This window comes from Cucurbita pepo, chromosome LG01, assembly GCF_002806865.2.
Source record: "Cucurbita pepo subsp. pepo cultivar mu-cu-16 chromosome LG01, ASM280686v2, whole genome shotgun sequence".
NCBI classification, from domain to species: domain Eukaryota; kingdom Viridiplantae; phylum Streptophyta; class Magnoliopsida; order Cucurbitales; family Cucurbitaceae; genus Cucurbita; species Cucurbita pepo.
This window is the reverse complement of record NC_036638.1, coordinates 885,115-909,340: the sequence shown is the minus strand read 5'-3', so window position 1 is coordinate 909,340 and position 24,226 is coordinate 885,115. Positions and strand designations below refer to the sequence as shown.

The 24,226-nt window shown below is 36.4% G+C and overlaps 3 protein-coding genes and 2 pseudogenes across 3 annotated transcripts; 4 read left to right on the top strand and 1 right to left on the bottom strand.

The window, feature by feature from the left end:
- The first annotated feature begins 1,140 nt into the window (after nucleotides 1-1,140).
- LOC111805752 lies at nucleotides 1,141-5,933 on the top strand (annotated as a pseudogene).
- Nucleotides 5,934-6,584: 651 nt separating this feature from the next.
- On the bottom strand, nucleotides 6,585-8,683 carry LOC111805732 (annotated as a pseudogene).
- Nucleotides 8,684-10,631: 1,948 nt separating this feature from the next.
- Nucleotides 10,632-14,443, top strand: LOC111805704 (cucumisin-like). Its single transcript, XM_023690891.1, has 10 exons — nucleotides 10,632-10,751; nucleotides 10,826-10,914; nucleotides 11,000-11,094; nucleotides 11,534-11,780; nucleotides 11,860-12,373; nucleotides 12,451-12,554; nucleotides 13,127-13,348; nucleotides 13,431-13,542; nucleotides 13,622-13,835; nucleotides 13,911-14,443. The coding sequence occupies exons 1-10, from the start codon at nucleotides 10,632-10,634 to the stop codon at nucleotides 14,441-14,443; spliced, it is 2,250 nt and encodes a 749-aa protein (XP_023546659.1).
- A 1,284-nt stretch (nucleotides 14,444-15,727) lies between these two features.
- On the top strand, nucleotides 15,728-18,830 carry LOC111805708 (cucumisin-like). The gene is made up of 9 exons (XM_023690904.1): nucleotides 15,728-15,796; nucleotides 15,885-15,976; nucleotides 16,050-16,293; nucleotides 16,466-16,982; nucleotides 17,078-17,181; nucleotides 17,357-17,569; nucleotides 17,689-17,800; nucleotides 17,880-18,093; nucleotides 18,234-18,830. The coding sequence occupies exons 1-9, from the start codon at nucleotides 15,771-15,773 to the stop codon at nucleotides 18,758-18,760; spliced, it is 2,049 nt and encodes a 682-aa protein (XP_023546672.1). The 5' UTR covers nucleotides 15,728-15,770; the 3' UTR covers nucleotides 18,761-18,830.
- Nucleotides 18,831-19,830: 1,000 nt separating this feature from the next.
- LOC111805742 lies at nucleotides 19,831-21,685 on the top strand. The gene is made up of 6 exons (XM_023690962.1): nucleotides 19,831-20,135; nucleotides 20,468-20,522; nucleotides 20,693-20,862; nucleotides 21,068-21,140; nucleotides 21,228-21,277; nucleotides 21,377-21,685. Exons 1-5 carry the CDS (start codon nucleotides 20,007-20,009, stop codon nucleotides 21,242-21,244), a joined length of 444 nt encoding a protein of 147 aa, XP_023546730.1. The 5' UTR covers nucleotides 19,831-20,006; the 3' UTR covers nucleotides 21,245-21,277; nucleotides 21,377-21,685.
- Nucleotides 21,686-24,226: the final 2,541 nt, after the last annotated feature.

The following is a 24,226-nucleotide window of genomic DNA, read 5'->3' as shown; positions in this document are numbered from 1 at the left end:
AGTTTTACTTCACTCATGGACGTGGGAAAAAGTAAAAAGACCAACAAAAATGTTTGGTTGAATATATCTGTTAGATGAGCCTAGAAATCTTCAAAGGCAGATTTGAAGTCAACAAAAAAGATTGTCTATAGTAGAAGAAGAAGAAGAAGAAGAAAAAGAAAAAGGAAGACGTGTGTCTGCAGTTTGCAATTTGCAGAAGAAAGTAATGAACAGAGAGGAACCTCTCAATAAAGCCGAGATGATCTTTTCACCACCATGATTAAATCCTATACAAATCAAATCAAATCCAAAAGCAAAGAATCAAATTTCATAGATATGGCTTTTGCTTTGTTCTATGTATATATTCTGTACAACCTAAAAAGTGTGGTTTTGCGATTGTGGAAGAAAAGGTTAAATCATCCAACTCCCAAGCATACGAATCAATTTTAAAAGGCCAAACTAGAAATAAAACTTTAAAACTTTTTACAATTGAAACCCAACTTCAAAGTGAAGATATTTGAATAATAGAAGCATGTGGTGAAGTATATAGGTCCAGTTACCCTAATTTTATTACCAAAACAAAACAAAGTAGCTACGATATGTGGTGAATAATAGAAGCATGTGGTGAAGTCCACAAAAGCGTGTGCATGTTTTTTTTTTCTTTTTTTCTTTTTTGTGCCCGACTTTGTAGCTTCATGTGACCTTAGGCAAGGTTCCCTATCGTCAACCAAACATAACTAATGTGGAATCTAAGTTTGTTCGGCCACACACATTACTTGTGTATGCATGTTTAATCATCTGCGACTCTATCTAACTCGCTTCTACTCTAAGCCAAGTCAATTTGCTTGACCTTGCCTCTATTCTAGGCCAAGATCTTACAAGACATGTATGCATATACTAAACTTGTCTTTCATAGTTAACCTGTCTTATCAATGTCTTATAAACATAGAGTAAACATACTAACATAATATATGTGGTATGGACATGTGGAGGCTTTATGCCTCATATAAAATTGATATCACAAAGTAGTTTCATAATATAACATAATCATATCATAGTATAATTCATATCCTAGCATAAATCGTCATATCACATATCAAACATCATAACATCCTAAAATATGACACGTAAATGGGGGCCACAAGATATGTGTCATTCATACAGCATACAAGTCATTCAACCAAATTCGTGTCCAACAGTAGAACCGTTTACTTAATTGACTTGAGATGATGTTAATAATTATACATGGGTCACAATATAAGGTTAGAACATGTTAAAGGGTTTAATTAGCCTAATTACATCAATTAGTCATCTACTTTAATTAAAGTATTGACCTCAAATACTTTCAGTAACGCAAAAACAGCTTTGGGACGGTGTAAGATAATAAGCAAAGGAAGCCAGGGTGGAGCCGTAAAAAGCACCACAGTCGAGGTGGAGCCGCATATTGGAGGGAAAACTTTCAAAGGGATAGAATTAGCCATTGATGGCAACGTCTTTCTTTGCCCTTGCTCGGATTATAAGTCTCATGAAAGAATAAATCTCTGTTTGTTGAAGAAGGAAGGGAACATGAAGAAGAAGAAAGACGGGCAATGCAGAAGAAGAAATTGGAAGAATATCCTCAGAGTATATCAACCACTTCTCTGTTCTCACGGCGCAAAGATTTTCCTTTTTCGCGCGCTGTATAAAACGCAAAGCAAAATCGATTTAAGCTGTTAGAGGGAAGGGGAAAAACTCCTTCGAGTTCCAATCCAAAGCGTGTTCAATCCCGTTTTCAATCTCAATCTCTCTCTCTCTGTAAAAAAAAACTTGGGCGCTCACACTTTCTAAAAGATGCCTTCTTCTATGCCCATTTGATGAGCCCTTCTTCTTCCACCGTTGCTTTATCGATCTTCGCCTTTGCAGATTCCCCTCCAGTTTTTTTTGCTCTTCATTGCTTTCCCAGGCCGAGAATTTCTCATCACTTCCTTTCTCTCTTAGAGATTCTCCTCTTCCCCTTCTCTCTCCGTGCTGCTTTTAACGATGCCTAATTCATTGTTCTTCAATCCCTTTTCTTCCAAGCCGTTAATTTCCCTTTCTCTCTCTCTGGGTCCTTTTCGGTTTCTCAACCCCTCTTCTGTTGGGTCGTGTTCCGCCAATTGATATACAATCAAAAACCCTATATCGGGTTCCATGGCTACTTCTGATGTCAACAATCTATCTCATCCTTGCATTTCCGGTATTTCTAATTGTTCATTTCTATACACTTCCATCGTTTTTGTTTATGAACTCACTGGAGTAATCTCCCTGACCCTTCATTTTGATTTTTGATTTGAGGGTTTAAGAAACTGCAGTATTTGGGATTTTGGGTCTGTTGGGATTTTTCCTCATCGATTTCTTTTTCTTCTTTTTGACGAGAAGGGGATTTTTCTTCCTCATATGCAGAGAAAAAATCTGGTGGATGAAATGGTTGAGCAAAATTTTCCGGCCAGGACCCAACAGGGGAGGCGGCGGCAGTGGCAGTGGTGGCCGCCTTCCACAGCAGCTTCTTGGTGATCAGGAGAACATAGTCTGGCGAGCTCCGGCGAGATCAACGGTGAACTTCTGTTTTTCCTTCCCCCACCTTCTATGGAATTTGATCTTCTTTGATTAGCTATCATTGAGATTTTCAACTTTTGTAACGAGGTTTGATATATTACTGGACAAAGCATATGATGTAACTGGCTGATGTTGGTTGACTTTTTCACTTTTTGAGAGATTTTGGGATTATGTAGCTTATTGTAGATTAATCAAGTTGGTTTTCAACTTTCTTGGGATTTTTGGATAATAATTTGTTTGCTCTTTATCCATATAGCTTACTGGAAGCTGAAAACCTTTTTTCTTTTTCCTTTTGGAACGAACTAAAGTTGTTGATGGCGATCATAGTCACAGAAGTATATTGGTCCAACAATGGCTTAGTTGGTCTTTACCGACTTGAACAGAAACCAACTTGATTATTAATCAATCAGTGGTGTGTTCATTCATTTTTTTAACGGGTTTAGTACTTGAACAATCTTTGAACCATGATTTCTTGGGTGATTGTGTGGTAAGTAGGCAAGGGGTTATGTTTAAGCAAGCCCACCATAGAGTAAAACAGGCTTTGAACCATGATTTCTTGGGTGATTGTGTGGTAAGTAGGCAAGGGGTTATGTTTAAGCAAGCCCACCATAGAGTAAAACAGGACGAATAAGGAATTCTGTTTCACTTAAATAATGTTGGGGAAGAACTTACTTTGAATGATAATGGTTCTTTATCGAGTAGTTATTTGAATAGGACGATCCTTCTAGAGCTCAGAAGGAGAAAGAAGAACTAGACCATGCAATTGCACTCTCCTTAGCTGAAGATTTGAAAAGGCAAAACCATATGATTTGCTAACTAAACTTGGATTTTAAATGTTTCGCTCTTTTAACTCTTCTCTCTAACAGAATCATCTGATTCATTCTTCTTTTTGTTCGTCTGGATATTGTTGGCATACAGAAAATGATGAAGCAATTTCTACCGAACTGCAGGGCAAGATGAATTTATCGCCTTATCCTTATATTGCCCCTCCTCAGTTTCTTCCTGGTTACTATAGGTATAATGTCATCTTATTCATCTATATGACTGTATCATATTAGCAAACGAATCTTATTCAATTATCTTTTGAATCCAATCACTTGTATATGACTTTAGCTTAAATAGACAAAAAGTTCCTATTTGAAACATAGGAATCCAAGATTATAGTTCATATAATGGTCTCCTAATCGTTTAACTGATATATGCATAATCATGCCTTCATGTCTCAAATATTGCCGTTGCTGCAATCGTGCAATCGACTATGGAAATTATTTGGGATACATGGGCACCTACTTCCATCCCGGGTGCATTTGTTGTCGTTCGTGCAGCTTTCCAGTTACCGAGCACGAGGTATTCTAATATTCTATCTTTCCTTTGGTCACAAGATCCTAGCAATGCTTTTCTTATCCTAATTATGCTTCCCATTCAGTTTCCTTTTTCCTTCTCATTCAGCACTAATTTATTGCTTAAGAACAATGTTGAGCATATGTATGTAGTTTCTCACCAGTTCCTTTTTTCTATGTTGATTCAAGTTTTCAATGTCTGGGAATTATCATATCACCAGTCTTGTTTCGTTGTTTCAAAGAGCTGACCAATCTTAAGTGTGAAGTCTGCCACCAATTTGTAAGACTTTCATTTGTCTTCATGGCTCATTACTTTTTGTGTATCATGATACTGGTATTGTGAGAAACAACAATATTGGTATCTTGCATTAGCTAGTTTGAAAGAACTTAGATCCATCATTTATCTTTGATCAAATAGATCGTCTTGATTCTTCAGTCCTCAACTTTCAGATCCCTACAAATCGAGCTAGTTTGACTGTACACAGATGTAGTCGCTTTTGGTCTAAAAAGTATTGTCTATCACATGAACTTGACAAGACAGCCTATTGTTGTAGTTGCAGACATTTGGAGGTATCAATTAAAATACTTGAGATCAATTCCCAAGTCATTAATTTTTTACCTCCATATCGAGTTTGGACGAGGTTGAGGTTTCTCCCTCTAGTGCTGACTACAATTCTATATAATTTTTAGTCTTGGAATGCAAGATATATCTCTTTGGGTGACGGGCGGAGCCTGTGCCTAGAATGTATGGAGTCTGCTATCATGGACACCGGAGACTGCCAACTGCTCTACTACTCCATTCGAGACTATTACGAGGGAATGAACATGAGAATAGATCAGCAAATTCCCATGTTTCTAGGTGGAAGACAAGTTCTAAATGAATCTATTGTTGAGGAGAAACATGTAATAAACTTTCCCTTTCTTCTTCCTAAAAAAAACTAGAAACCAATTCCTCTTAACTACAAATCAATTCCTCTAAACAATACTTATTCTTTACAGGGCAACCGTCGCATGCCTGAGACTAGAGGTGTATGCCTTTCTGAAGTACAACATATCACAAGTGTATGTTTTTTGTGGAGTTAAAATATTCTTATTTTTTTATTCAAATTTTTAGAGTACTTGTTCTTAATCATGTTCAGATCGTCAAGAGGCCAAAAATTGAAGGGCATAGACTTGTAGGAATGAGAACTCAACGGCAGAAGCTGATTCGTAATTCTGAAGTTATAGCCATTCTTGTTCTTTTTGGTTTCCCAAGGTAACCATTCTATTTTTCGTACTCTGAAACATTCATCCATGATTTTAAAATTTGTATGATTATATCTCAAGTGGGAGATAAAATTAACTTTGTCAATAGTCGAGCATACATTTATTTTTGCCATCCACCATTTTTATGCTCTTGCTTTTACAGATTACTAACAAGATCTATTCTGGCACACGAGTTGATGCATAGCTGGTTACGGCTAAAGGGTGAAGCTCCATCTTCTTCCCTTTCTATTTATATGAATCTTAATCCATTGCTTACCTTGAATACTGATAAAACTGGAAATTATGTTAGGATATCGCAACATTAACCTAGAGGTGGAAGAAGGTATCTGTCAAGTGCTTTCCTACATGTGGCTCCAATCTGAAGTAATGTCAGGGTTTAGATCAAGACCTTCGTCATCAGCTGCGTCCTCATCTTCTTCCTCTTCCTCGTCTCACTACTCTTCATCATCAAAGAAAGGTGGTAATTCTTTTACGGAAAAGAAACTGGGCGAGTTTTTCATGTACCAAATAGTAAACAGTCCTTCAAAAGTTTATGGGGATGGTTTCAGAGCTGCTAAGTTGCAGTGAATAAATATGGGTTGCGTCGGACACTCGACCATATACGCATGACCGGAAGTTTCCCTATATAATAAAAACACGCTGTCTAGATGGTTTGATGTGGGAAGACATGATTTCTATTACCAGATTGAGCTCAATATAGAGAGTTTTAGATAGATCTGGTTCAAAAGCAACATGTATTTCTTCTTCTAACTTGGCATTACAAGTTTCCACTCTTTTGCTTTCTTCTGGTTACTTTTTCATTCTTTTATTTTTCTTTTTTGTTACCTCTTTTTCAACCCCATTCTTGGCTAAAAGTTTTTAAATTTTATTTTAATCATATGCTAATCATATGCTTTTGTACTCATATTATCTTAATTCTTAAAAAGGTTTTTAACTCATATAATGCTATTACTTTTGACTGTCTAGAGGTCAATTTAGTGTTCCTATCAATCTCAAGTACAGAATTATGAGGATTCCCACCAACAAATTCGCTTTGTTATTTGCCACGAAATCCCATTTCTATCCACAAGTCATTTCAGCCATTTGTATCTGCTAAAAGGCTCTTAAGTGTTTCATATGTCATGAAGCAAATGCCCACCCCAGGCACAACCTTGTAATACTTGGACAAAATACCCCCCGATGGAAACCACAGAAGCCTTCTGTCCTCAATATGTGCCTGAAGACACCAATAAGGCCTGTTGTATACACCCGTGCTCGGCCACAGGCTCCTTCCAACTGCTTCCGCCTACTCACTAGGTCCAGAGGGAAGGTCACGGCAAACTAAAGGGGCAACAATATATAAACCAAGCTGTTCGTTTTACTATTTTGATATGCTTAATTTTAAATCTTATGCTTCAAAAACAAACCGACATATGCACAGAGCACTAAACAAGAATCAACCACGTCAGTTTCAAATTAGAAGAGCAAAATGCAATCATGCCTTGCTAGTTCGTTTGCATCATCACTAAGTTTCCACAAGAACTAGTATATTCTAATACACATATTAATAGACATGACGAAGTCCTCAAAGAGACAAAGATGTACTACTGAGGCCTCAAGGATTGACAAATCCAACAAAAGTAAAAGAGAGCCCAAGTGAGAAGCATACCTCAGATGGGGCACCTCTAACACCTGAAAATGATATTCTAGTCTATGTATATGATTAATAGTGTCAAACTCCACTATAACCCACCGCAATGCTCGGGAAGACTTCTACTAAAACCAATTTTATGCAACATTTCTATAAGTTGACATAAAAAAGTAAAAAAAATAAATTAAGGTGATAATATGGAATTGATGGATTAATTTGAACATTCTTACCTACGAACTGCCAGAAGGACCTCAAGCTTTCATACACTGAAAAGCTGATAGCGATGTTGGGACCGACACCCTGCATCGAAGACAGAATTTGTTGAGCTATATTTTCAAAACAGTGCTTGTATTCCTAATATAACAACTCAGAAACCCATGCCATTACTGTTGCTCCAAGTCCCTTGTAAAGACCTAGAAAACCCTCATCTCTACAAATTGTTCGCAAAGTATGCCAAATACCTTTGCAATAGATCACTTTCGTCTGCAAAGCACACAAGTGCCAATGCTAACATATGATCTAAAATTATGCTGATTCATTCAAAAGATGTCTTAAATAAAAGATGAACAAATCAAGCAAAATCAGATATGAATGTATAAGACCACAGATGTCATCGCAAATGAGCCTGTCTGGCGGCAAACAAGTGAAAATGGGAAGATCACACACTGCCAAGCTCATGGAATTTAAGATCAGTCTAATGACAAATCAAAACTACTGCTCAAGGTTAACCATCATACAAAATTAATTGTAACAAATAGTTGTTTACAAGAAGTTGCAAATCATATGATCTCACCTGAGCAGCAAGGCGAGTCCTTACAAGGTCTAGTGGATATGTAGTTGATGCTGCCGTTATACCTGCCAAGCCACCACCCAGGAAGTGAACTAACAGGTTTGCACTCATGTGATCCCTATGACGTTCAAAACCTGGGATCATGTGTAGTAACTACATAACATATAAACAATTAGTTAAGCCCAAAAAAGAAAATCAAACGGATAATAACTCTACATATGAATCTCTATGATGGTATTTATTTATAAAATGGATAACACCAACCTTTTTGTAGTGCTCATATGCATAGAAATTGATTGAAGAATAAGGCAGACGATGAGCAATTGTAACAGAAAGCTCTTATTCCTTCTTCAAGAGCAATTCGTGAAAGCCTCGTGCCAAGAGTGCATCCCTTGCACCTGATATGGTAACAATTAACAAGGCAATTATACACCCATCAATGAAGAATAAAAAGCACAAGCCGTACAAACTCATTATAGCCTAGACAGAATGACAGCAACCCAAAATGATAACAGAGACATGAACATAACACTAAATTGACAGGCCAATATACCAGTTTTTAAGAAATCAGGACACAGGCACAGTTGAGGACATGTTTGTTACAATGCACTTTCTCTATTTTGTTTTATTTCGAATAACGAAACCTGAAAGAGAATCGTGAGGCGGGCGAGTGGCGCCGTGCAGGTCTTACTAAAAGCACCAGCAACGCCATTAGATTGAAGCTGTGACACCGTCCGAATCTGCGATTGCTGAAGCGATGATGGTTTTTCGGAGCGACAGAAACCACTCCACCACGACCAGAACTGAGAGCTCTCTGCCTTCCTTCCATCATCACACCAACCCTAGCCTCCGTTTGCATGGCAAAATGAACCAATCCCTCTTCAACCCTCTCCTCCGTTAACAAAAATCTCAAATCCGATAGAGATCAGAACTTGGAACCAAGAAATTTGTCCTGTTCTAGGTTTCGAATCTCATTGCTTTGCTAAAACCCTGCGTTAAATTGAAAGCCCCGGGAAGACAGAAACGCTCCATACGTTGTCCGTTAGCGTCAAAACTAGAGATGCCAACTGCGAGGACGTGACCCGCCCAAACGGGGCTCTCCCTTTCCGGGAATAAGAATATAAGTGGAGACAGAGATTATATTTAATATAAATATATTTTTAACCTATATTTAAAAAAAAAAATATATATATATATATATATATATATATATATAATTAATTTTTATAATATTTAAATTAAAGATTATGGGTTGTTTTTTTTTATTATTATTATTTAACCCTGTACTTTTAAATTTTGAATTTTTAAAAATTACGTTGGAATAACCTTGTATATATTAGTTTGGGTAATATTTTGATTTAATATGATTTTTTAAAATTGTTTTAATAAAGATTATGCCGAAGAAAATAAAAACTTTAAAATAATTATATTTTTTAAAAAATAGATAAAGAATAATTATTTGTAAATAATCGGACTAAATAAATAGAGAATTTCACGGGATGAAGAATGAAATAGGTAGTGGGAATAAGGACGAATAAAGCTTTCTTGTCCCTATTCTGCCTCGTGTACCTCTCCAATAAAAACAAATTCTAGAATATCATTATTTTATCACCAATCTTATGAGTCTTAATCTTAATACTATACCGGCATTTTATTGTGTCATTGAGTTGTAATGTGCTTAAAATACTATTGTTGCACTGGATTGTATTAATAAACTCTAAAAACTATTTAACATGTTTTATAACTTTAAATTTTATTACACATTTTGTGTCGAATAGAACATAATTTTTTAATATCAAATTGGTATCAAATAAGTTTACAAAATTTAATATTTAAAAATTAATTTAAGAATTTACTATATTTTATTAAAAAAAATTATTAATTTTTAAATTTAACAAACTTGGAAATTATAAGAATTAAATTTAATTATAGTTTGACCAAAAATCAATCGTTAACTTCGAAAATTATAGCGTCAAAACGAACATGAAGATACTATTATAAATTTTGAAATGGTAATGACGACAAAATCAAAATAAATTTAAAAACTAGGAGCTAAAAGTAAACCAAACTCGAACGATAATCCATTAAATTTATACAAATATAATGTCATACGCATTCAAATAAAATATTCATATTAAATAATATTGACTATAACTATTATATTTTTTAATATAATTAGTAATATAAAATATAGTTTTATATATACATGTCACTTTAAGTTTGTTGATTGGATTATTTAGTCATAACTTTTCTGTAACAGAATTAAATGACTTTTTATAAAATTAATTTACTAAATTTCTTTTATCGACGATTACTATAAAGACCAAAATTATAATATTATAAGGTCAACTCTGGGAAATAATATTTAGTTTCTTAAATTTTCCTAATTCTACTAAATAATATTTAAAATTAAGTTATTAAGAAAAACACGCTATCTTATTTGACATTAAATTTTAGTATAATATACACATTTTTATTTTATTTTATTAGGCGTCTCTTAATATTATTAAATGGACATACCATTTAAATTATTATTATTATACGACATACATTGAAAGAATTAGTTTTTTAGGAGTTGGTTGAGTTTTTATATGCGATCATATATGTTTTGGTCGGGTTTTGGTCATATTCTTTCATAAAATTTATGATGGAAGGTAAAACATTGTGTTTTGGTCACTCTTACAACTAATTTGAGATACAGTATAGTGTTGTAGCTAAATCGTACGAGAATACTGAAATCTTATGATGAAGGTATCAACGGGACGACCGAGCTAAGAAGGAGACATCGGCATGCCAAATGGTTAAGCTGACACCCGTTTCGACCAAATCAAACCATATTAAAACAAGTTGTCTACTTCAACATGCTCAAGAAGTTGAAGTTCTTGGAGATATGATTGTTTGAAGGCAATAGGGTTGAAAGGGTCAGCTGCTACAACCTGGTCTTTTTTTAATGTTGAATTATATCATTCTGCTTCCCAGAAAGTTGAGTGGTTGGAGATATGACTTTGTTCAAGCTTTGTATATAAAGGCCCTTCCTAAGCTGATCATATTTATGTTTCCAGTCATGATCATGGCAGGAAATAATGCGTCTTCTTCTTTGATCTTCAAGCTCGTCGTTCTAAACCTTGTTTGTTGTCTGCTCGCTTCTAGCTTTGGTAACGATGGCCGAAAGGTATAGAACATTCAAGTTTGAAATGTATATTTGGTTTGTTTGGTATAAAAATTTTGTTGGATAAAACCTTGCAGGTTTATATTGTGTACATGGGAAACAAGCGGGAGGATACGGCTTCAACTCCATCACATCATATGAGAATGTTGGAAGAAACGATTGGAAGGTTCATCATCTTTCATTTTTTTTTCTTTTTTTCTTATGAACAAGAAAGTTTCATGCATTAATTTATGCGATTTTCGTGTTCTTAGCACGTTCGCTCCCGAAGCTTTGCTCCATAGCTACAAGAGAAGTTTCAATGGATTCGTGGTTAGGCTCACTGAAGAAGAAGCTCAAAAGATTTCTGGTATTTATGACTATTCCAACGTCTTTAAATTCTTAGCCTTCCAAACTGTAACAACTCAAACTCACTACTGACAGATATTGTATTTTCTTGTGTTTTCTGGTTTTTAAAACGTGTCTACTAAGAAGAGATTTCCATACACTTACAAAAAATGTTTTGTTCTCTTCCCCAATAGACGTGGGATCTCACAATTCACCCCCTTTGGGGCTAGTGTTCTTGCTGACACACTGCCTCGTGTCCACCCCCTTCGCTCGTATATCACCTTGTGTCTAACTCAAGCCAACCGCTTACAGATATTGTCCTCTTTGGACTTTTCCTCGAAGTTTTTTAAAAGACATTTATTAGGGAGAGATTTCCACAACCTTGTAAAGGATGTTTTATTCTCCTTCCCAATAGATGTGGGATTTCACACGGACTGAATGTATAATTTGACATATTTCAGCTAAGGAGGGTGTTGTCTCTGTGTTTCCAAACGAAAAGAAGTATCCTCATACGACAAGATCGTGGGATTTCATGGGTTTTACTACAAATGTTCCTCGTGTAAAACAAGTTGAAAGCGACATCGTAGTGGGAGTTTTGGACACAGGAATCTGGCCGGAGTCTCCGAGCTTTAGTGACGTAGGCTATGGCCCTCCACCGGCTAAATGGAAGGGCGCTTGCCAAGCCTCTACCAACTTCCGTTGCAACAAGTAAACACTAATAAAACTTTGTCGCTAAATATATAGATTTAGTAATTCACCGTTAAAAATGGTTCGAACTAATTGTCAGAAAAATCATCGGAGCTCGAGCATACCGTAGTGACAACAATTTTCCTCCCGAAGACTTCAAAAGTCCAAGAGATTCAGGAGGCCACGGGACACACACGGCATCGACTGTGGCCGGTGGTCTCGTGAGCCAGGCAAGTTTATTCGGTCTTGCGCTTGGCACAGCTAGAGGAGGGGTTCCTTCCGCGCGCATTGCTGTGTACAAGATATGTTGGTCTGATGGGTGCTACGATGCCGATATTCTTGCTGCATTCGACGACGCAATTGCCGATGGTGTCGATATCATATCTCTTTCAGTTGGGGGGAACGAACCCAAGTTTTACTTCAACGATTCAATTGCCATTGGAGCTTTCCATTCCATGAAGAATGGAATATTGACCTCCAACTCCGCTGGGAATGATGGCCCTGACTTCCTCACCATCAGAAATTTCTCTCCATGGTCTCTTTCTGTGGCTGCAAGCTCCATCGACAGAAAGTTGGTATCAAAAGTGCAGCTTGGCAACAATAATATCTTTCAGGTCATACTTTTTATCTTATGTTCCTATCTCCCTTTGGTTTAAGGATAATTAACAAAAAAAAAAAAATTTGGGTGCAGGGATTTACGATTAACACGTTTGATCTTCAACAAAAACAATTTCCCCTAATTTATGCCGGGAATGCACCCAATATCTCGGGAGGCTTCACTGGTGCTACCTCCAGGTAATTAAGTTCTTGTTATGAATCATGACCCTCCACAATGGTATGATATTGTTCACGCTGAGTAATGTTCCTTGTTTATAAACTTGTGATGTTCCTCTTCATTAGCCAATGTGGACTACTCCGCTTAATAATCATCAACAATTCTCTCATTGAACAAAGTACACCATAGATTCTTCCCTGAGGCCTATGGAGCCCACTTCTTATCTTGAGCCTTCGAATAAAGTACACTATTTGTTCGACACTTGAGTCACTTTTGACTACACTTTCGAGGGTTTCAACTTCTTTGTTACACATTTGAGGATTCTATTACTTGACTAAGTTTAGAGCATGACTCTTATACCATATTAGGAACCACAACTCTCTACAATAGTATGATATTGTCTACTTTGAGTATAAACTCTAGTGGCTTTTCTTTTGATTTCCCCAAAAAGCCTTGTGCCAATGGAGAAACTGTTCTTAATTATAAATCCGTGATTTTCCTCTTAATTAGCTAAGGTAAGACTATTCCTCTTAATGATCCTCAACAGTTGTAGGGTTTCTTTTACCAATATTTTACACATGATTTAAAACAGATTTTGTTCGAGGAACTCAGTCGATCGCAACTTGGTGAAAGGAAAAATCCTTGTTTGCGATTCCATAGTATCTCCTTCAACATTTGCATCCTTCAGTAGCGCAGTTGGTGTTGTTATGAATGATGCTGGCGTGAAAGATAATGTGAGATCCTATCCCTTGCCTTCTTCCTACTTGGGCACAGTGGCCGGTAACAACATCAAAACCTACATGGGATCAAACAAGTACGATTCAACATCCATATTAAATAGTTTTACTAGCGCTATATGTTCGGATATTGACTCGGCTTGATTTCTGAATCGATAGCTTTCCGACTGCAACGATTTTCAAGAGCAATGCAGTGAACGATACATCTGCTCCTATAGTCGTTTCCTTCTCCTCAAGAGGACCCAATCCTGAAACCTTGGACATTCTCAAGGTTACATTCCTCTGCTTGTTTTCAATTGGTTTGTTCAATTCTGTAACTCATTTGTCTTCATGAACTTGCATGCATGCAGCCTGATTTGACTGCTCCTGGAGTTGAAATTCTCGCTGCATGGCCTCCCGATGCACCGGTCTCCAGCGGAATCAGAGATTCGAGGTCGACGCTCTATAATATAATCTCGGGGACGTCGATGTCTTGCCCACATGCCACCGCAGCTGCAGTGTACGTAAAAACATTCCATCCCACCTGGTCTCCCGCTGCCATTAAGTCAGCTCTTATGACAACCGGTAATGTTTCATTTGATAACCATTTGATTTCGCGAAAAATAAACCAAACTAAATTATGTCAATTCACTTTTACAGCTATGCCCTTGAACGTGGAACTCAATCCACAAGCAGAGTTCGCATATGGTGCTGGCCACATCGACCCACTAAAGGCAACAAATCCAGGGTTGGTCTACGATGCCAATGAGACCGACTACGTGAACTTCTTGTGTGGCCAGGGCTACTCCACCGCCATGGTACGGCGTCTGACCGGCGACGGCAGTGTTTGTACCGCCGCCAACTCCGGCAGAGTTTGGGATCTAAACTATCCCTCCTTTGCACTGTCCACCACTCCTTCAGAATCCATCAACCAATTCTTCACAAGAACACTCACAAACGTGGACACGGAAGCCTCCACATATACATCTAAGATCCTTGGCGCCCCAGAAGGGCTCACAATCACAGTGGACCCGCCGGCTCTGTCATTCAATGGCATTGGAGACAAGAAATCATTCACGTTAACCATTGATGGAACCATCATCCAATCCATAGTGTCTGCTTCTGTGGTGTGGAGCGATGGCTCTCACAACGTGAGAAGTCCTATTACAATATATATTGTCAACAAAGCTTAATTTGGTTTGTGTTTTTATTTAAAGTTGAAGCTAATGAGACACTCTTTACATGTTGGAGAATAAACCGGTAATTTCGTTTACCATGCAAAATTTAACGTTGTTTTTCTGTTTTCCTAGGTTTATTACAATAATTATTGGTAATATGAAAATATAAATTGTTTCCCTCCATTTTTCTTCTTTTAAATTAGTTGTACATGTCAAATTTTTTACGACCCAATTTTCAATTTTTCTAGTCACTCGTGCATCGTGTCATTGCAAAACATTTTGAAAATTGTCTTTAATGGATATGCATCCACACATAATAATGACGATTTTTCTTTTAAAAATGGGACAATTACTCATAAATGGCCTTAAATTATGATCTTTTAGTTCAACCCTAACTATCATGTAAAGACGTTAACCATTCATTTCGCATGCTTGGAGTCGGTTCCTAAAAACCATGAACCATCACGATATGCCCAAAATCAAAGCTCTAATTCCCTTTCCGACCTTGGATCACCTTTCTAGTAACCCTAATGGCTAATTATTCAATCAGGGTGCACGTGATACCATAAAATCATTTATAATATGTTAATCAGTTCATGTAAATTATATGAACAAGTGATACATAATCGATATAGAGTTTCATAAATTAATCACATGCATACGAGTCTAACAAGTTTAAAGATAAGAACAATATTTATCGTCCAACAACATTGTTCTCCTTAATTAAAACGTAAATCCATGATAATCTAGTTTTAAATAAGGAAAATCGAGATATGTTATCTTGAAAATCGAACATGGACAAGAAAAAGTGGCATGATCACCAACTGGTTTGAGGTCTAATTGAATCATACATTAAACCAGTACAACCGAATCATCAAGCATAGGATCCAACCATGAAACAACTCGAACAAATTAAGAACATAGTTATTTTGCGAGCTAAAATGAATTGGATGGGTTAAGTTTGAGAAACCCACAAAAAGTAAGTGTCAAAGTTTCGGTTTTTGTTTGGTATATTTAAAAGCAAATGCATGAACATGTAATATTATCAAATTAGGGTTCTAAATAAACCTAGAAACAATGGAATATTGGCATGGACGATTCTCTTTCAATTGCAGCCTTTTGCTAATGGCTTTTGCCTGCACCTTGCTTTTCACCTCCCAAGCAGCTGATGATAATGATAGAAAGGCATGTTATTTTCAAATTTTCAAGTTCCATATATTCAATCTTGTTCTTGATTTTGTCTGTGTTTAATCATTTTGTTTAGAATTTGCAGGTGTATGTTGTGTACATGGGTACATCATTTGAACCAGATTATTCAACAACGTCTAACCAACATATCAATATGCTTCAACAAGTTCTTACCATCAGGTTACCACGCCAATTCATCAATCAATATGTTTATCTATCAACATTAAAAAAAATAACACATGAATTTGATTATCAACTTTCATCTCAGTGATGCATCCAAGTCTCTAATTTATAGCTACCACCGGAGCTTCAGCGGCTTTGCAGCGACGCTCAACCACGAGGAGGCTCGGAAACTTGCCGGTGGGTTCTCCTATATATATATGGTAAACTGTAATTCAGTACTAAATAGTCTTATGGAGCTTTGAATTTTTAGAAATGGATAGAGTTGTATCTGTGTTTGTGAGTGAGAAGAAACATTTACAAACGACAAGATCATGGGATTTCATGGGTTTGTTCGAAGGAGCTTCAAGAACGAGGTTGGAGAGCGAGTTGATTATCGGAATCTTGGATACTGGGATATGGCCGGAATCTGAAAGCTTTTCCGATGAAGGGTTTGGCCCACCGCCGGCGAAATGGAAAGGCGAATGCCAATCGTCTTACAATTTCACCTGCAACAAGTAATTCCGTTTTTTTTTTTTTTTTTTTTTTTTTTTTTTTTTNTCTTTATGTTTATTTAATTATCTAAATTGGTAGATTTTTTGATTAATTAAATGGTTAGGGAATTTAATTTAAAAGTATAAGACTCAACTAATTAAGGAGTTCTAAGCAACGAAAATCATTGTTATGAAGTAAAATAATCGGAGCTCGATCTTTCCGGAGCGGGGCGATCGTCAACTGCGAACACGACAATCTTTCTCCGAGAGATACAGAAGGCCATGGAACCCTCACCTCATCCACCGCCGCCGGAAATTTGGTCACCGGCGCCAGCCTCTTCGGTCTCGGCCTTGGCACCTCTCGTGGTGGCTCTCCTTCTGCCCGCATTGCCGTCTACAAGATCTGCTGGTCCGAGGGTTGCTTCGATGCCGACATTCTCGCAGCTTTCGACCATGCAATCGCTGATGGGGTCGACATCATCTCCCTTTCCGTTGCAGGTTCTGACCTCAAGGATTACTTCGAGGATTCCATTGCAATTGGGGCTTTTCACGCGATGAAGAATGGGATTCTGACTTCGAATGCCGGTGGGAATAGTGGCCCTTTATTTGGTACTATTCAGAATGTTTCTCCATGGTCGCTATCGGTGGCTGCGAGCACCATTGATAGGAAATTTGTGACAAATGTGAAGTTGGGTAATGGAGATTCCTTTCTGGTGAGCCCTAGATTGCTTTGTTCTTTCATGAAAGTGTTCTATCTGTTTTTGCAATATTCAGTCGTTGATTAGTTTGCACACCACCTGTTTGTTAGGGGATCTCTGTGAACACCTTCCAACTTGGAGATAAGTTGTTTCCACTCATATATGCTGGTGATGCTCCTAATACCACTGCAGGCTTCGATGGATCATCATCAAGGTAATTGAAGCTAAAAAGATTGCTTACTTTATGGACTTGTTAGAATAATGGGTGGCTGACTGATGTTACTCTGTGAAGATTTTATGATAAGTGAAGTCTAAATGTGCTGTGTTTTTCCCAAGTTGAAGAACAAGTCTTGGGTTTAAAGGAATTGAATTCTGGTGTTGAAATGCAGGTTCTGCTTCAATGGTTCTTTGGACGTGAACCTAATTCAGGGGAAGATTGTTTTATGCGATGGGATTGCTGATGGAGTAGTTAGTAGTGGCGCGGTTGGTATGATAATGCAAGATGATACTCTCCAAGAAGCGGCCCTTCTTTTCCCACTACCTGCTTCCCAGTTAGACTTCAACGCTGGAAAGAATGTTTTCCAGTACATGAGATCAACCAGGTATAATGGCACCATGCTGAAAGGATACATAGTATTTAAATCCTATATCCAATTTTGAGTTTGTTAGCTTAAAATGGTTTGAAACCATCCTTCTTAATAAAGTGTTTTTACTTTGATAGTAATCCAGTAGCTAGCATAGAGAAGAGTACTGCCACTAAGGATCTATTAGCTCCATATGTTGTTTCCTTCTCATCAAGGGGGCCTAACCTACTTACACCGGATATTCTCAAGGTAACTCTTCTCACTCAGTTTTCTCCTCACGGCTTGTTAATGCTTCATTGGATTTTGACTTATAAGAAATCTCTTGTAGCCCGATTTGGCAGCACCAGGAGTGGATATACTAGCATCTTGGCCTGAAGGTTCAGCAATTACAGGTTTTACAGGGGATAACAGAAAAGCTCCATTTAACATAGTCTCTGGCACATCCATCGCTTGCCCACATGCAACAGGAGCCGCTGCCTATGTCAAATCTTTCCACCCAACTTGGTCTCCAGCTGCTATTAAGTCTGCACTTATGACAACAGGTAATAGTTTGAGCTTAGTTTTTTTAGTACCAGTAATTTAACTTAAATCCTATTTTAGTAGTTAATTCGGTTGCCAGTCTAAGCATAATTCAATGGGTCCTTATGCACTTACCTAATCTTAATCTTTTATCTCTTATCAGCTCTTCCCATGACCCCAAAGGTAAACGCAGAAGCTGAGTTCGCATATGGAGCAGGTCATTTAAATCCAGTAAATGCCACTAACCCCGGTTTAGTCTATGATGCCCAATATATTGATTACATAGAGTTCTTATGTGGGCAAGGATATAGTACAGAAAATCTTCGTCTTGTTACCGGTGACCAAATCAACTGTTCAGATGTTAGAAAAACTGCTGCATCACATCTAAACTATCCATCTTTTGCTCTATTGATCAAATCTCAAAGATTGGCTACTTGTATCTACCGCAGGACAGTCACGAACGTCGGGCTGTCAGTGTCGACATATAAAGCAGTTATTCAAGCTCCTTCTGGGCTCAAAGTTAGAGTATACCCTACTACTCTTTCCTTCAGTTCTCTTGGACAAAAGATATCTTTCACTGTAAGGGTTGAGGTAGAATCTGATGAGAAGATGCTTTCTGGTAGCCTAACCTGGGATGATGGACTGCATCTGGTGAGGAGCCCCATTGTTGCTTATCATTTGCCATCATAGGCTTATTATTGTTGGGAAGTCCCCTATATTTCCTTTTGTTATTGTGCTGAGTTTAAACTTGTTTATGAAATTTGAGTATTATATCTACTCCTAAAAAAAATTCAATCCAAAGTATAATATTTAAGTCATCGATTACCGTTCTAAAGATTAATGATTTGATTCTTCGGTCCATATTTCTTTTACTCTATAGTTCAAAATAGCAACAGCAATTCCAATTGTGAAAGACAATCATCATACCAACTACTTTTGGAGCAAAACCTTCAAATTTCTCTATATACAATGCTTAAAGATACCAAAAGTGTTCCTCATACTTTTCAATTGAAGAATAAAAAAGATGTTGTTACCAACTATTCCTTATTGAATAGGATTAATTATCCTTTCCTAAATAATTGTCCTGGATTTGTTCTGCGGTATCTTTGTTCAGTTATCATTCTTGCCTTTACAACTTAGAATCTTATCCCTGAATCTGAATGCCTTCATGTTTATCCGATCATAAATCGCCACCCAATCCTCTCCCAATGGTCACAACTCCCCACAATCACAAAACCATATATTCCACTTCCCAATTCTCAGAATATTTGCTTCCATAGACATTAGAAGAAGATGCAGTGGGAAGTATATCTGATTTATTTAAGAATTTAGCATATCAGAAGAAATGGGAATCCTTCAAGTTGCCCTCAACCCCCTTATCCAACGAGACGACCACAACTCCTTTTCTCTCGAGGATCAATAAGGCACAGTTAGTGAAGACAGGGGAAAAGGAGGGGATTTGGTGAACCCACAAGATGGATTGGATGGGACAATGAAACATGCACATCAGACAGGGAAAAAACACAGGTCAAAGAGATTGGTAGGGGACGTGGCGGATTTAATCCAGGGAATTGCAGAAGGACCACTTGGAACCATGTTAGAATTGAATGTGGGCACATGGAGCTGAAGAATCATCGATTTGTACTGTCTTTTTTGGGCTTATAAATGGGATTGAACTGTTTCAGGTCTTGCGTGTCTGAAATCTTCACGTGGGTCTGCTTAATCTCTTTCTGTTTTTGATACATATTATCTGTATGTCTGTTTGTCTGACTGGAAAATCTTATCAAGTTCCCTGTTTTGTTTTGTTTTTGGTTTTTTTTTTTTTCTTTTCTTTTGCTTTTTGTGTATATGGGTGTGGGCCGTTAAGAGATAACCATCAGGTTTGGGGAGTAGTTTTGTTCGTTGTCTGACAGAGAAAGCTCCAATTGTTAGCACTATGGAGAACAAGAAGCAAGTGGCTGCCTCTTCATCTTCAACTTCGGATCTTCTTTTTGGTCCCATGGACTCAAATTCAGCGTCTTCAACATCCACCACTGGATATTTTGGCTCTATTTTCCCACAACTGGTTGGTTCTTTAATTTCAACTACTACTAGTTCTTTGTTTTTTTAATCTCCCTTTCTCTCTCAAGATGTGAGTTTCCTGATTTGGGTCATTTTCAGCATTTGCTTCTTGATTTTGCATGTTTCAAGTTGATGATATGACAGCTTAAAAATTCGCAGAATAGGAACGAGAAAGCTTCTAAGCTAGGGAAACAAAGTAATGGAACCTTAATTTCTTCTAGTGGAGATAAAAACTACTTGTTAAAGGGACTCCAAAAGTGGTTCTGTTCTGTTCTGTGTGAAATTTTTTTATGGGATTTCTAAAGCATGCATTGAACTTTTCTTCTCTGGTTTCAGGTTGTGGAAAGAGAGAAAAATCAGGATGTTGGGCCTGGAAAAGTTGGGAATCCAGGTTTCTTTAGCCTTCTAAAACTAGAATTTGAAATTTTGAACACATCTCCCTCACAAAGGATAAGAAGCCTATGTCTACCTTAGCAATCTCTCATGATTTTCTCTGTTGAATGGCTTTACAAACAATATTATCTCCTCCATTTAAGTAAAACTCGTTTTTTATCCTCTCAGATAATGCTTCTGTAAATTGCATGAATGGAACTGGTGGTGCAAATGGGAAAGGTGAAAGCTCCATCTATCTGAACGAAACTATGGAACCAAGTTACTTTAGTTCCTCCATCTTTTACGGTGGCCAAGAAAACTACTCCCCAAGAACTAAACTCTCAGAATCTCACCATAATGTAAGCATTTCAGTATGATGACATGCCATCTTTCTAATAGTTTTCTGTCGTATTTGGATAAAACTAGAAGGCCTTTTGTTGGGATCGTAATGAACAAATAGAATGATTTGATATTGATCGAGTAATATTGGTTTGTTATGTGTCACTGTTGCGTTGATTACTTGATTGCTACTTAATGATGTTATGAACTCAAATACTTTATCAGTTTAAGAAAGAAGAGGACAACGATGCAATTGGAAGCAATTCAAACTCTGCTTCAAGAGGAAACTGGTGGAAGGGTATGACAACTTCCATGGATTTGCTCTTGGAAAAACAAGAGACGATGATGGTTGAGACAATTTTTAACTTGCTATTCTGTTTTTCAGGTTCTCTTTATTACTGACACCCCATCATCCTGGGATTTCCAGCTGCATAGGTAATACCAAACTATCCTCTTCGTTACTCATCGGCGAAACTCGTTCGTCTCTATCATCCATCTAGTTGGCTGACATTCAGTTACTTGATAATGTTTCAGGGCTTGATTATATTATCATTTACAAGTGAAACTACCATATAGAAATAAAGTAGAGTTTGAAGAGGTCCCATGGGTTTGGTCAATGAATGAAAGCTTGTATGGTTCATATAGTGTGGGGATGTTAGTGAATTTTGGCAAGTGTGCGTTCCAAAGCTGAAGAATGCTCTGATGTAGCTTTCTTCTGCATCCAACTTGAACTCTTTTCAATATCTCCATCTTAATCTTTCCTTATTATCTGTTACTGTAATAACTATGTTCACACAGTATCTGATGAGTCTAGTTCAGTTTACTATTATTGTTCCTGCTGCTCCTGCTTGTGATTCCATGGTGATCTAAAGAGAGCCCTTTAAAACCAACCTCCCACTTATGCTTGATGGATATGAACTTCATGAGGTAGGACAATGTTTTAATGATGTGGGTATAACGATAGCAGGTCGTGTTGCTTCGAAACACGATTCGGAGTAATCTTGTTTTCGAGTGCAACATGATAGCTTGTTGGATCGTAACAACTTATTTTCATTTTCTAAGTCAACTACTAATAACTTTCGTATTAAGTTTGGTGTGTTACCTTTTCATTATTGGCCATGATATTTTCTAATCTTCAATCACGAGATAGAGACGATCGTGTAAAATTTTCCTTTTGGATTTTTCGTCAAGGTTTTTAAAACGTGCCTGTTATAAAAAGGTTTTTATTTTTATAGAAAATGATTTGTTGGCACATCACCTAGTGTCTGGCTCTAATAATATTTGCAACAATCCAAACTCACTACTATTAGATATTATCCTCTTTGAGCTTTCCTTTCGAGCTTCTCCTCAAGGTTCTTAAAACACGTTTGTTAGGGAGATGTTTTCACACTCTCCTTAAGAATGTTTGGATCTCACAATCCACCCTCTCCCTTCAGAGCCCAGCGTCCTTGCTAGTGCTCGTTCCTCTCTCTAACTGATGCAATTTAATTTCGAAAATCCAAGAAGACGAAATTTAGTTGAATTATTTTAAAATAATAAAATCCAAGACGAAATTTAGTTGAATTATTTTTAAATAATTATGGATGAGACGTCAAACATTAGTCCTTGAAAAAAGTAACATGTCTTTAAAAAAAAATAGTAAAATAGGAAATAATACAATTATTATTATTATTATATAATATATAAAATTGTATTTATGTTTGGTGCGTGAAAAGAGAAGAATGTGGAAGGTGACCGGCCGACAAGACCCACGACCTCCGAAGATGTATGTCACTCAACTCACACATTTTAACATTCAAAATTATTGGACACCCCAAACTATATTATAAATTTTAACATCACAAAACCATACATTAAAATCAACTTTATCATTTAATTTGAACATTTTCTTTATTTCTATATATTATAGTATGATATTTATGATGTACGTCAATATTTTAATTATGCAAGCTAAACAATGGTAAGTTATGTTAGTTTGAAGAACATGGGCCTCGTGTATTACGATCTTCCTTATTAATGTCACAATCTTTTCAGACTTCAACATAATCTACATTTAGACATGCTGAGGATTCAGACAAGGATTCAAAATCTATGTCTTACAATTCCTTTGCATCCCTTACGAAATCGTTACGATACTTGCTACTCACTTCTAAGAGTGAAAATTATCTCCACAAACTAACGCGAAATATTTCAGCATGTTATATTCTCACTCACAGACATCCTATGAAAATTTATAAAAGATCACCCAAAATAAAATTGCATCAAGCAAAATACGCTAAAATCTATAAAGTTCAAATGATTGAGTCATCGAAAAGAATGTGATCTTAATTCATTCATGTACTCATATTTTCCTCGTGTATCAAACTTTTGTCTTTTCTATACGACAATTTTGTCTTTTTCAATTACACGTGAGAGATTCAAATCAAAGGTGGATTGTAATATTTTGTCAAAATTAAAAGAGAATAATGGTTGTTCAATCATAATTATAATTATAATACGCAATAGTAATAACTATAGGGCCCCACAAGTGGCCACTTGTGGCATAAAATACTTATTTAACTATAATTAATAGACGGATTTCGACTCCGGCCAATAAGAGAGGAGTGTTATTTGACGGCGTTGTGTTAAAAGACGGAAACATTAACTGCGCTCCAAAAAAAAAAAAAAAAAAAAAAAAAACATTTCACGGGTTTTCTGTGACACGTAGATCCTCTCCTTTTTTTAATACTCCATCTTTATCTCAAATTTATTTCTCTCTTTAAATTAGAAAAATATTTATGTTAAATTTATGCCGACATTTTTATGTCTGCTATTTCGACGTCATAATGGGAGAACATTTTAATTATATTTTTAAATATTAAAATGACCCAATACTTTAATTAAATATTTAAAATCAAATTCAAACTTATTTTAAGAGTATTGATATTGTTAATTTAATACTTCAAATAAAATTCAAACTTAAAGTATTTTAATAAATATATATTTCTCTATCGATTAAATATTTTTTAATTAAATTTTATTAAAAGAAATATATATTAATTATCGTTAAATAAAGAATTGTGGGGTGGATAAGGAGATGATTTGGGATAAATCATTTCTCATGATTGAACTTAATCATTCCTGATCACGGTCATAAACTTTAATTATCCACACAAAGAGGAATAATTAAGGGCTGACTTCGTTTAATATTTGACTAAAATTAAAGTTCAAATCCATTAAAATATAATAATAATATATTTTTTTAAATAATATTAAGTCCTTTTCCTATATATTATTTTGGTTACATTATTTAAAATAATATAGATTTGCTAAATAAATATTAAACTGATTTATATAATTAATTAAAAAGAAGATTATTTGAAGAAAAAAAAAAAGTCAAATAAT